At 42.5% G+C, this 12,842-nt stretch overlaps 2 protein-coding genes across 2 annotated transcripts in view; one reads left to right on the forward strand and one right to left on the reverse strand.

Annotated features, from left to right (window-relative positions):
• LOC145351095 (protein CEBPZOS-like) overlaps window positions 1-12,842 on the reverse strand; it is a 652,257-nt gene that overhangs the window by 87,709 nt on the left and 551,706 nt on the right. The gene's annotated exons all lie outside the window — the stretch shown is intronic.
• Window positions 1-12,842, forward strand: part of slc30a6 (solute carrier family 30 member 6) — a 144,964-nt gene that overhangs the window by 79,824 nt on the left and 52,298 nt on the right. Inside the window, exons 8-9 of the mRNA XM_080200697.1 lie at window positions 2,766-2,801; window positions 9,229-9,323. Of these exons, the coding sequence (XP_080056823.1) occupies window positions 2,766-2,801; window positions 9,229-9,323 (131 nt within the window). The remainder of the gene's footprint in view (window positions 1-2,765; window positions 2,802-9,228; window positions 9,324-12,842) is intronic.

Here is a 12,842-nt window from a genome sequence, read left to right on the forward strand (position 1 = left end):
ACCGCACCAGTTCACCAGATTCTCTTGTCTTTCCTGTACACTCTCATCATTATTTGAGATCTGACCCACAACAGTGGCGTCATCAGCAAATTTGAAAATCAAGTTGGCAGGGAATTTGGCCATGCTGTCAAAGGTTTCTAAGGAGTATAGTAAAGGTCTGATGACACAGTCTTGTGCAGCACCAGTGTTGAGGATGATCATGGAAGTGGTGCTGCTGCCTGGTGGCACTCTGTGTGTTAGGAGGCTCAGGATCCAATCTCGAGGGAGGAACCAAACCCCAGGCCACGAAGTTTGGAGATGAATCTTGTAGGAATAATGGTGTTAAAGGCTGAGCTGTCGTCTATGAATAGGAGTCTGACATAGGTGACTTTGTTATCTAGCTGTTCCAGGGTTGAGTGTAGGGCTGGGAGATGGTGTCTGCTTGGACCTACTGCAGCGCTAGGCAAACTGTAGTGGATCCAGGCAGTCTGGATTTGTGCCATGACTAACCTTTCGAAGCGCTTCATAATGATGGATGTCAGAGCTACTGGGCAATAGTCATTAAGGCAAAGGCACACTACCTAGTTTTACTTTGGTACCGGGATGATGGTCGTCTTCTTGAAGCAGGCAGGGACCTCAGATTTTTGTAAAGAGAGGTTGAAGATGTCTGCACATACCCCCACCAGCCGGTCCCATCTAAGTCAATTGCTTTCCATGGATTGATTTTTGAGATGACTGTTCTGCCATCGGTAATGGTGACCTTGGATACAGGTTCATCCGAGGCTTCAGGGATGGAGGGTGTACTCACGCTGACCTCTTGCTCAGAATGGGCATAGAATGCATTTAGCTCATCAAGGAAGGTTGCATTGGAGCCAGCAATTGACCTGCCTGTTACGTCTTGCAGGCCTTGCCATAGTCGGCAGGATCCCATATGGCTAGCCTGGGATTCTAGCTTGGTCTGGTATTGCCTTCTCCCAACTTTGATAGATCATATCTGGCTTTCTTGTATAGGTCAGGGTCACCTAACTTGAATACCTCAGACCTGGTCTTCGGCAAGCAGCGGATATCCCTGTTCATCCATAGTTTCCAGTTGGGAAACACAGAGATTAGCTTCTATGGTGCACAGTCATACATTTACTAATGAAATCAGTTACTGTAGTCATTCAGGCTAGTCACAGTGTTTTTAAATGCTGACCAGTCTGCTTATCTAAGCAGTCCCTAGGATATCATCCGATTCTTCAGACAGCATTGCACAACTTCCTTTGAGTGGATTCTCCCATTTCAGTTTTTGCTTCTGATTTGGGAGCAGAAATACAGCCTCGTGATCTGATTTACCAAAGTATGGGTGAACGATAGAGCGGTAGACATTTTTGATATTTGTGTAGCAGTGGTCTAGGAGGTTTGGGCTTCTGGTGGAACAGGAGACATGTTGGTGGTATTTTGACAGAACACTCTTGGGCTTGGCCTTATTGAAATCTCTGACCACAATGAATAAGGCCTTGGGATGTTTCTTCTTGAGGTTATTTATGATGGTGTACATTTCATCCAGCGCAGTCTTCCTGCTACGTGTGGTGAGATGTAAATTGCTGTCAGCATAACAGATGAACTCCTGCGGTAGGTAGTAGGGGCGGCATTTTAGCGTCAGATATTCTAAGTACAGAGAACAGAAACTCGCCAGTGTACCTATGTCTAGGCACCATGAGGTGTGAATTAGAACACCTTGATTAGAAAGGTTGGGTATAGTTTTATTTTCAGCATAATGCAAAGGAACCTATTTGCTACTTGTGCTCCATGCTACAGATGGATTGCTTAGAAATAAGATAAAACTCTTTCCAAACTGTGTAAGGTTAATGTGGGAAAAATAGGTAGTCAGTATTTAACAATATCTGTTTTCTAAACCTCTATACAGTGTAATAAATCTGGAGCTATGTAGCATTTTACTTTTTTGCCTGCTCTCAACATGCTTATGTATCTTGTGTGTTAAATGTGGCCTGCTAGTGTATCATGATTTTTAAATCTTATGAATTGTTGGGTGCATTAAGTTTGAATCCAACTTTTCTCTGGTAGAGAAACAAGACTCTTAGAATCAGATATTTACAATTCTTTACTTGCATTGATTCCTGAAAAGCTTTGAAATATGCAGACAGTTTTCAGTTATCAGAATTAATTGTCACATTGAATATTTATGATTCCAGAAAAAAAATTGTGTAGTTATCTGATTATGGAAAATACCTACTTGCCAAGCTGTCCAAAAATTTAACGGTGATGCACAGCACCACCCATCCTCTAATGACTGTTGGGGGATACAATGCATTGTTAAGCTATATATATCATCCATTTTAGATTTCTAAGCCATGCTGAACTATCTGAGCTGGAATAGACTTTGGGGGTTTGGAATTGACCTTGCACCCTTCCTTTGTGTCCTTCACCACCAGCACTCGCCACTGCGCTAGGAAAGAAAAATCTAACCAGAATAACCTTGCATCAAGTGGCCATGTGAGCTTGGTACTGTGCAGGGACCAACGTTCTTGTAGTTATATTCTGTCATGAGTCGACATCTTCAGAAGAGAAGAATGGATGGAAAATTGCAAAACGTTTTATAAAAAATAAAATTAAATAACGTGTTGTGACTAATGGATTGACAATGTGAGCAAAAGTGCACATGTAGCCTTTTATGTTTAAAATCTTTTTAATATCTTCTGCTTCATTTCACGAAGTACTATGATTGCTTTCTCTTCCTTTAGCAATGCAGCAGTTTAAATCCTTTAACTTCTTTTTCAAAACAGCGTGGAGCGATTTCTAGAACCACCTGAAATTCATACGTAAGTTTTTTTATTTAGTTCTGCATAAATAAATATTTTATTAGTATCTTGATAGCAAATTTAAATGGTATTCCATTTTTCTTAAGTGAAGTGTGTTATGATTGCAAAGCCAACTGTTAACTTTTAGAATTAAACTCAAAATCCCAGCTGTTAACTGAATACCACAAGATGTCATGCTTTAAGCAAAAACCTCTACAAATAAGAATTAAGTAAAACAAGTGCTACAAATTTTACACCATATTTTGAAAACCCTAATTCTTTAAAGCTAAAAATCTTAACAGGCCACTTCCCGTTTTGATTTTAATTCCAGCTAAGACTTTGCCTGTACTTTTCAGAATCTTCAAAGTTATTTCACTTCTCCTGGTAAAGAAAACCAAGGTGTACCACAGCTCTCAGGAACTCACTTTGCTTTTCCTCCATGTTCCTGCTATTCTTTTAGGTATGACATTTCTTGGTGGATCTTCCATTCTCATTCAGCCAAACAACAGTTCAATTCTCTTTAAGCATCTCACAACAGTGAACACCCCAGTTCAAACATGGGTTTCACTGTTTTCTTACTTAACAGTCCACAGCTCCTTGCATATTTCCCTCTCTTCTTGTCTTAAAGCTGATTCCAGGTTCCAGCTATCTGGTTTGGGTGAAAATACACACATGAACCCAAAACAAAAGATTGCCTCCCTGCAATCTATACTTACAGAAGTAATAATAGGAAACAAAGGAAACAAATTACTCTGTGTCACTCTTCATGATGGAAGACACCAGTGGGATGCCAGAGCTCCAGGAGAGTCAGGGACCACAGGTGAATGTAGTGCCATCACTAAGGAGAAGGTTCTGAGGAAACTGAAAGGTCTAAAGATGGATAAATCACCTGGACTGAATGGACTACGCCCCAGGGTTCTAAAAGAGATAGCTGAGGAAATTGTGGAGGCATTGGTGGTGATCTTTCAGGAATCACTGAAGGCAGGGAGGGTACCAGAGGACCAGAAAGTAGCAAATCTAACACTGTTGTTTAAGAAGGGAGGGACGCAGCAGACGGGAAGTAATAAGCCAGTTAACCTGACTTCGGTCATTGGCAAGATGTCCATTATTAAAGATGAGATCGCAGAATACTTGAAAGTGCATGATAAAGTAGGATTGAGTCAGCACAGCTTTGTCAAGGGGAGGTCATATCTGACAAACCTGTTTGTTATTTGAGGAGGTAATAAGGAAGTTAGATAAAGGAGAGCCAGTGGACATGATTTATTTAGATTTCCAGAAGGCCTTTGAAAAGGTGCTGCATAGGAGACTTTAAATAAGTTAGGTGCCCATGGTGTTAAGGGCAGGATCCTGGCATGGACAGAGGATTGATTGACTAGCAGAAGGCAGAGAGTGGGGATAAAGGGGTCTTTCTCAGGATGGCAGCTGGTGACTAGTGGTGTGCCTCAGGGGTTAGTGCTGGGACCACAACTTTTCACAATATACATTAATGATTTGGAGGAAGGAATTGAGGGCACTGTTGCTAAATTTGCAGATGATAAAAAGATATGTTGAGGAAGCAGAGGGGCTGCAGAAGGACTTGGACAGGTTAGAAGAGTGCACAAAGAAGCGGCAAATGGCAATGTGAAAAAGTGTGAGGAATGGAGGCATAGACTGTTTTCTAAATGGGAAATGCTTAGCTCAGAAACACAAAGGGACTTGGGAGTCATTGTTTAAGATTCTCTTAAGGCTAATGTTAGGAAGGCTAATGCAATGTTAGCATTCATGTAGAGAGGGCTAGAATACAAGAGCAGGGATGTACTTCTGAGGCTATATAAGGCTCTAGTCAGATCCCATTTGGAGTATTTTGAGCAGTTTTGGACTCCATATCTGAGGAAGGATGTGCTGGCATTGGAAAGGATCCAGAGTAGGTTCAGAAGCATGATCCCTGGAATGAAGTGCTTGTCGTATGAGGAACGGTTGAGGACTCTGGGTCTGTACTCGTTGGAGCTTAGAGGAATGAGGGGAGATCTTATTGAAACTTACAGGATAATGCGAGGCCTCGATAGAGAGAATGTTTCCAATAGTAAGAAAAACTAGAACCAAAGGGCACAACATCAGGCTAAAGGGATGATCTTTTAAAACAGATATGAGGAGGAATTTCTTCAGCCAGAGTGGTGAATCTGTAGAACTCTGTGCCACAGAAGGTTGTGGAGGCTTTAAGACAAATAGGTTCTTGGTTGATAAGGGGATCAGGGGTTATGGGGAAAAGGCAGGAGAATGGAGTTGAGAAAAAAATCAGCCATGATTGAATGGTGGAGCAGACTCAATGGGCTGAGTGGCCTAATTCTGCTCCTATGTCTTATGGTCTACCTAAGTGTGGCACACCTGGGATGTCCCAGATAGAGATTTAATCTAATTAACTTTCCAGATAATAATGATGTAATGTGTATGGATACTTTGTAAAGAACTTCCATTGTTTACCAAAATAAGCAAAATTCTGTGAATGCCTGCTCCTCCCCCAATAACACATTTCTTCTTACCTTGATTCCATCCATTTATCCCCTTGTCCAGTCTCTTCCTAGCTACATTTGTGATTCATCTGATGTCTTGTGTAATATCAACAATTCCCACTTCACTGGCCCTAACCTCCTCTTCACAATGGTTGTTCAATCCCTCTACATCTACATCCCTCATCAGATGGTCTGCAGGATCTCCACTCCTTGACTAGAGGCCTGAACAATCTCCATCACCACCACCTCCTCTGCTGGCTGAACTTGATCTGTAATTAAGTAATTTCTCCTATGACTTGTCTCATTTCCTGCAAATAAAATATGTGGTTATGGGTACCTGTATGGTCCTTTTGTGGTATATTCCTTGTTCCAGTCCTACTCAGACCTGTTCCCACAACTCTTTTTCTTTTACATTTAGGACTGCATTGGTGCTGCTTCATGCTCTCTTCTAGATCTGGATAAAGACATCAACTTTGCTTCCAGTTTCCACTCCCCTCACTTTCACATTGTCCATCTCTGACACTCCACTTCCCTTCCTTGGCCTGTTTCCATTTCTGATGACAGACTGGCCACCAATATTCATTATAAATCCACTGATTCCCACAGTTATCTCAACTACATTTCCTTGCGTCTGCTCCCTTAAGGACTGCATCCTATTTTCCCGGTTTCTCCGCCTCTGTACATGTGTTCTGATGATGCCATGTTCAAAAATTGTGCCTCTGACATGTCTGCTTCTTTTCTTTAACCAAGGTTTTCCTCTCACTGTGGTTAACAGGGCATTCAACTGGGTTTGACCCATTTCACGCACTTCTGCCCTTCCCATCCCTCCCAGAACCAGGATAGGGCCCTCCTTGCCCTCATTTTTAGATTGGTTAGTAGGACTGCTGAGGAACAGTGGAGGATCTTTAAGGAGATCTTTTTCGGTGCTCAGCAGAAATATATTCCGATGGTAAAGAAGGAATGTAGGAGAAGGGATAACCAGCTGTGGTTATCGAAGGAAATAGAGGAGAGTATTAAATTAAAAGCTGATGCGTTCAGAGTAACCAGAAGTAGTGGGCGATTAGAAGATTGGGAAAGGTTTAAAAATCAACAAAGAATGACTAAGAAGTTGATAAAGGAAGGATAGACTATGAAGCTAAACTAGCACTAAATATAAAAAAGGACAGTAAGAGTTTTTACAAATATGTAAAGAAGAGAAGGCTGGCTAGAGTGAATGTTTACCATTTATATAGATGATCTGGAGGAGGGGGCTGAGTATAGGGTGATGAAATTTGCTGATGACATGAAGATGAGTGAAAAAGCAAATTGTGCGGAGGGTGTGGAACGTCTGCAGAGGGATCTGGATAGGCTGAGCGAGTGGGCGAGGACCTGGCAGATGGAGTACAATGTTAGCAAGTGTGAGGTTATCCACTTTGGCAGAAATAATAGTAGGAGGGATTACTATTTAAAGGGGGCAAAGCTGCAGCATGCTACGGTGCAGAGGGACCTGGGGGTCCTTGTGCACAAGTCGCTAAAACCCTGTCTGGAGGTGCAGCAGGTGATCAAGAAGGCAAATGGAATGCTGGCCTTTATAGCGAGGGGGATAGAATATAAAAGCAGGGAGGTCTTGCTGCAACTGTACAGGGCACTGGTGAGGCTGCAGCTGGAGTACTGTGTGCAATTTTGGTCGCCGCACTTGCGCAAGGATATTTTGGCCTTGGAGGGAGTGCAGAGGAGGTTCACTCGGCTGATACCAGAGATGAGGAGTTGGACTATGAAGAGAGACTGAATAGACTGGGTCTGTACTCGTTGGAGATTAGAAGGATGGAGGGGGATCTTACAGAGATGTATAAGATAATGAAAGGGATACATAGGGTAGAGGTAGAGAGATTCTTCCCGCTTAGAAAGGTTAGTAGGACTAGAGGGCACAGCCTCAAGATAAGGGGGGGACATTTTAGAACGGAGTTGAGGAGGAACTTCTTCACTCAAAGGGTGGTGAATCTCTGGAATTCTCTGCCAGTTGAAGTGGTGGAAGCTACCTCGCTAAATACATTTAAGTCACGGGTAGATAGGTTTTTGACAGACAAGGGAATTAAGGGTTATGGGGAGAAAGCGGGAAAGTGGAACTGATCCACTTCAGATCAGCCATGATCTTATTGAATGGTGGGGCAGGCTCAAAGGGCTAGATGGCCTACTCCTGTTCCTATTTCTTATGTTCTTATGTTCTTATTTTTCACCCCACCAGCCTTCACATTGTCTACCATTTCCATCCACACCAGCATGATGCCGTCACTAAATGCAACTTCCCCTCAGTTCCCTGTCAGCATTCTCCAGGGACCGCTCTCTCCGTATCCCCGTGGTCTACTCCTCCATCACTCCCAACTCCCCATCCCCTTCCTACAGCGTAATCACAGAAGATGTAATACCTGCCCCTTTACCTCCTCCCTCCTCACCACTCAAGGTCCCAAACACTCCTTTCAGGCTAAGCACCATTTCACTCGTACTTCCTTCAATTTAGTCTTATATTCACCACTCCCAATGCGGTCTCCTCTGCACGGGGAGACTAAACACAGACTGGGTGACCACTTTGTGGAGTACCTTCACTCACTTTGCAAGCATGACCCTAACCTTCCTGTTGCATGCCATTTTGACTCAGCACCTTGCTCTCGTGCACACATGTCTGTCCCTGTCTACTGCAATGCTCCAGTGAAGCCTGGCACAAGCTGAAGGAGCAGCATCTCATCTTACAGTTGAGCTCATTGTAGCCCCTGGGTTCAACATTTAATTTAGCAACTTTAGATTTTGACCTTCCTCCTCCATCTTAAAGCACAACCCTCACCCCCACCTTTTTAAATATACCATGCATATTTTTGCCTCAATGCAAAATACATTTTTATTGCAGCTTCTTTTGCTCTAGTTTTCTCCCTCCTTTCTGTTCTGATGAAGGGTCCATAACTCAATGTTAACTATTTCGCTCCTGATAGATACTGGCAGACCTGCTGAGTTCTTCCACCTTCCTCTGCCCTTGTCCCTTGTTTACCAGTTTCACTGATCTGGGGAATTACATGAATATTTCACAGCTCTAATAAATACAGGGCACTCTTCCTCAAATTTACTGTCTTGCTTGCCATAGCAAAATAGGCCACCCTGTTGTTTTACGGCTTTCATCTTTATAACTTTGACTTTCTTAAGTATTACCAAGAAGGACCTTGGATGTGTAAATACCTTGGATGATCTGACTACTTCTGAATTTGACTTTCAATTATCTTACAAATTTAACTTCCCAAAATTACAAGTTGCATCCTTACAACATATAAATCATAAAATTAGACATTTACACAAATTGACTATTCACCAGAGGAGTCATACACATCAGTGCTGTGTTGTAAGGAAATGAACCAATATTTTTTGACGAACTCATGCCTTAAATTCTACTGGAACTTAGTCATTCCCTCATTCCTGATTTTACTATGAAAGGTTAAAGAGATGAAAGTTCTCAAATTTTGTATGGAACAATAATAGATGGACACCATTGTCTTGGTTTTCAGCCAGACCTATAGCTTCAGAGTTGCATTTGGGTCAGTCCAGTCGTAACCTCAGTTGCTACAGAGCTGATTCATGATACTTGAGGGGTATCAATGTCACAAAACTGCCAAAGGTGAATATATATAGTTTTACACAATAGGGATGTAACCTTTGCAAAATAAAATTGCCTTCTTTGTCATCCGTCTCCAGATTTTCTTGCCAGTTAATGCTGAATTGGTCCTAAGCTTACAGATACTTTGATTGTAAACTTCAGGTTTTGTTAAGTTGGTTTTGAAGAAATGCAACGAACCTCAATTTGACAGATAGTTGTGTGTATTTAGTGAACACAAAGCACAGGATTAATCAATTTTTAGAAATACAGTTACATGATATGCAATTAAAATAAAAATCAGTTTCCATAGTTTGCTAAAAGAAAAACAAACTCTATCCTGCAGGGGGCGTCTTCTTGTCGGTACCTTTGTGGCCCTGTTCTTCAATTTGCTTACCATGCTGTCTTTAAGGAACAAGGCTTTGGCTTACGTCTCTGAAGGTAAGTTCCAATCCCAAAAGCCACATACTAGCTGCAATGTGGTAGCAATTTCCAATGACTTAGATATTGCTTTCTACAAGACAGTAGTTAACGTCCTCCAAGAATGTCAGTCGTGTACAAGAATCTGTCAAAAAGAATAACATAAATTGGCCTTAAAATAGAAGTTAATAAAAAATAACATTGGTTCTTTGCATGTGGAGCATAAAGCACATTCTGCGAAACTCTATTTTATGGCTAGCACATCTCAAACCTTGCCAAGAGACACATAATGTTCTGCATTAATTTTATTTGACTGTAATAGGATTTCTTTAATATAAGACAACATTTTCTTTCAGATTTGAAGAGCAATTCTTCGTTCTGGATACTACCTATTTGTCAGGATATGATTAACTTTATTATTTTTTCTTCTTGCACTTTTAAAATTACTATCAGGTTCAAAATTCAAAAATGTTTCTTGGCCTGTATCAATATTAGCAGGCATTTGCTCATTAATCTTTATCTCATTTTCAACTGTTTTGTTAATTTAGTGCTCTGTAACTCCTCCAATCTGTTCCCCTGATGTCATCAACATGCAACTGCTGTATTAAATCAAATCTTTGACAGGATTCTGGGGGGGGTGGAACAGCCTCCTACTCACATTTTTATTTGTAAAAGTACAGGTGTACTGAAGAAAAAAATGTTTGGCCCTCTCAAAAGTGTCTCAAATTCTATTTAAAGCCCAGTGTCTACATTTGAAACATAAACATTTACACAAAAATTACATTATGCGCCAATTCCTCTTTTGAACTTTCGGAAGATTTACACAGTTTATAGCTTTGAATAGATAATTTAACTTCCCACATTAAAACTTAAAGAAAGCATTTCCTGAGTACCATACTCACCTAGTTTTTTAAAATGTTGTTGGTTGTCCATCGTCATTGATGAGGACCTCAACACCGTTAGTCATTTTAAGGCTGGTGTGTCCGAAGATGACTGATCAGGCCAGTTTGGGCACGGAATGTCCTGGCACATATAGGACAGACTTGTATAGGCAGTGTAGTTGTTGCGCTGGTGGCTCTGGACTTGCGCTTAAGTTGTGCTACAGCAATGCACCTTGTTTCGTATGCTTGACAGCCCTTGTGGATGAGACAGCGCCAGGTAGGGCAGTTTTGTACCAGTGTTCCCCAGGTGGTCGTGTCTATGTCAAGCCTCGAGTCTGTTTTCTCTGCCCTCTATGCAAGTGTCTTCCAGCAGAGTGTTCCCCAAAAAGGAGCTGCTTGGGTATGCACTCATCTGGCATATGGATGACATGACCTGCCCACCGGGTGTGCGCTCTCATCAGCCGTGTGTGGACTGATGGTAGACTTGCTCTAGAGAGAACTTCAGTGTCTGGTAGTTTGTCCATCTAAAGCGTATTATTCTGCGAAAACAAGTTATGTGGAAATGATTGAGCAGTCTTGTACGCCTTCAATATACAGTCCACGTTTCACAGACATGCAGGAGAGTAGTGAGTATCATGGCGCTATAGACCTCCGGTTTTGTCACTGGGCTGATTCCTCGATGTTCCCATACAGAGGAGTGCAGTCTACTGAAAGCAGAACTTACCTTTGCTATTCTGCAGTTAACTTCTGTATCAACAGTCACTGCTTGGGAGTGGGTGCTGCCAAGGTAAGTGAACTGGTCCACTGCCTGTAGTTTCTGCCCTTTGACAGCCTTGTGGATCAGGCAAAGGATGGACAAATCCACAGTCTTTGTGGATTTGTCTACCCTTTGTCCCCACCTGGCACTCAGCTCTCACCTGTGGCTCTCTGTAGCTGTTTATATGCGACAGCAGCCAGACCCCAGGCAACGGCTTTGACAAGCCGGCTAAACCAGGTGAGGGTAGCTGACGGGTCTCAACCCTCGGTGAGATAGTGAGATGTCTATTGCAGCATGTGAAGACAGACTCTGGCAGATTGAGCAGACGAGACCAGTGGAAGGTCCAACAATCAAGAAGGCAGTCTCTGCAAGCATTGTGGAACACGAAGAGCAGGACAAGATACAGAAGATGTCCTGGTTATCCACTGCACCTAGTCCCACCTCCAGCCATCTTGACTCTTGTCTTGCCACTGGATCCAGATGGGAATTGGGAAGAGAGAGTGAGGCTGACACTGCGCTACTCTCCCTTACTTTAATCCAAATTAAGTGCTAGTCTTGACACCAACATCATTATCATCATCATCGTCAATTTTTTAAAATATGCTTTTAGTAAACACACAGAAATTGTTCTGCCCTTTTGTTTTCTGCAGTAGAATGTAGAACCTTACAGTGCAGTACAGGCCCTTCAGCCCTCGATGTTGCACTGACCTGTGAAACCAATCTAAAGCCCATCCAACCTACACTATTCCAATATCATAAGAACATAAGAACATAAGAAATAGGAGCACGAGTAGGCCATCTAGCCCTTCGAGCCTGCCCCGCCATTCAATAAGATCATGGCTGATCTGTTGTGGCTCAGTTCCACTTTCCCGCCCTCTCCCCATAACCCTTAATCCCCTCTCTTATCAAGAACCCATCAACCCGCTTCTTAAAAATATTTAGCGAGGCAGCCTCCACCACTTCAACGGGCAGAGAATTCCAGAGATTCACCACCCTTTGAGTGAAGAAGTTCCTCCTCAACTCCGTTCTAAACCGCCTCCCCTTTATCATGTGTTTATCCAATGACCATTTAAATGCCCTTAATGTTGGCGAATCCACTACTGTTGCAGGCTGGGCATTCCACGCTCATACTACTCTGAGTAAAGAACCTACCTCTGACATCTGTCCTATATCTATCACCCCTCAATTTAAAGCTATGTCCCCTCATGCTAACCATCTCCATCTGAGGAAAAAGGTTCAAACTGTCCGCCCTATCTAATCCTCTGATCATCTTATATGCCTCTATTAAGTCACCTTTTAACCTTCTTCTCTCTAACGAAAACAGCCACAAGTCCCTCAGCCTTTCCTCATAAGACCTTCCCACCATACCGGGCAACATCCTGGTAAATCTCCTCTGCACCCTTTCCAATGTTTCCACATCCTTCCGATAATGTGGCGACCAGAACTGTATGCAATATTCCAAGTGCGGCCACACCAGAGTTTTGTATAGCTACAACATGGCTCCTAGACTCAATCCCTCTACGAATAAAAGCTAACACACCATATGCCTTCTTAACAACCCTATCAACCCGGGTGTCAACTTTCAGGGATCTGTGCACATGGACACCGAGATCTCTCTGCTCAACCATACTACCAAGTAGCTTACAATTAGCCCAGTGTTCTGTATTCCTGTTACTCCTTCCAAGTTGAATCACTTCACATTTTGCTGCATTAAACTCCATTTACCATCTCTCAGCCCAGCTCTACAGCTTATCTATGTCCCTCTGTAACCTGCAACATCCTTCTGCACTGTCTACAGTTCCACCAACTTTAATGTCATCTGCAAATTTGCTAACCCATCTTTCTATGCCCTCATCCAGGTCATTTATAAAAACAGATCCTTGCGGGTACACCACTAGTAAC

The sequence above is a fragment of the Carcharhinus amblyrhynchos genome, chromosome 12 (genome assembly GCF_965287045.1).
Source record: "Carcharhinus amblyrhynchos chromosome 12, sCarAmb.v2.hapA, whole genome shotgun sequence".
In the NCBI taxonomy this organism is placed as follows: Eukaryota; Metazoa; Chordata; class Chondrichthyes; order Carcharhiniformes; family Carcharhinidae; genus Carcharhinus; species Carcharhinus amblyrhynchos.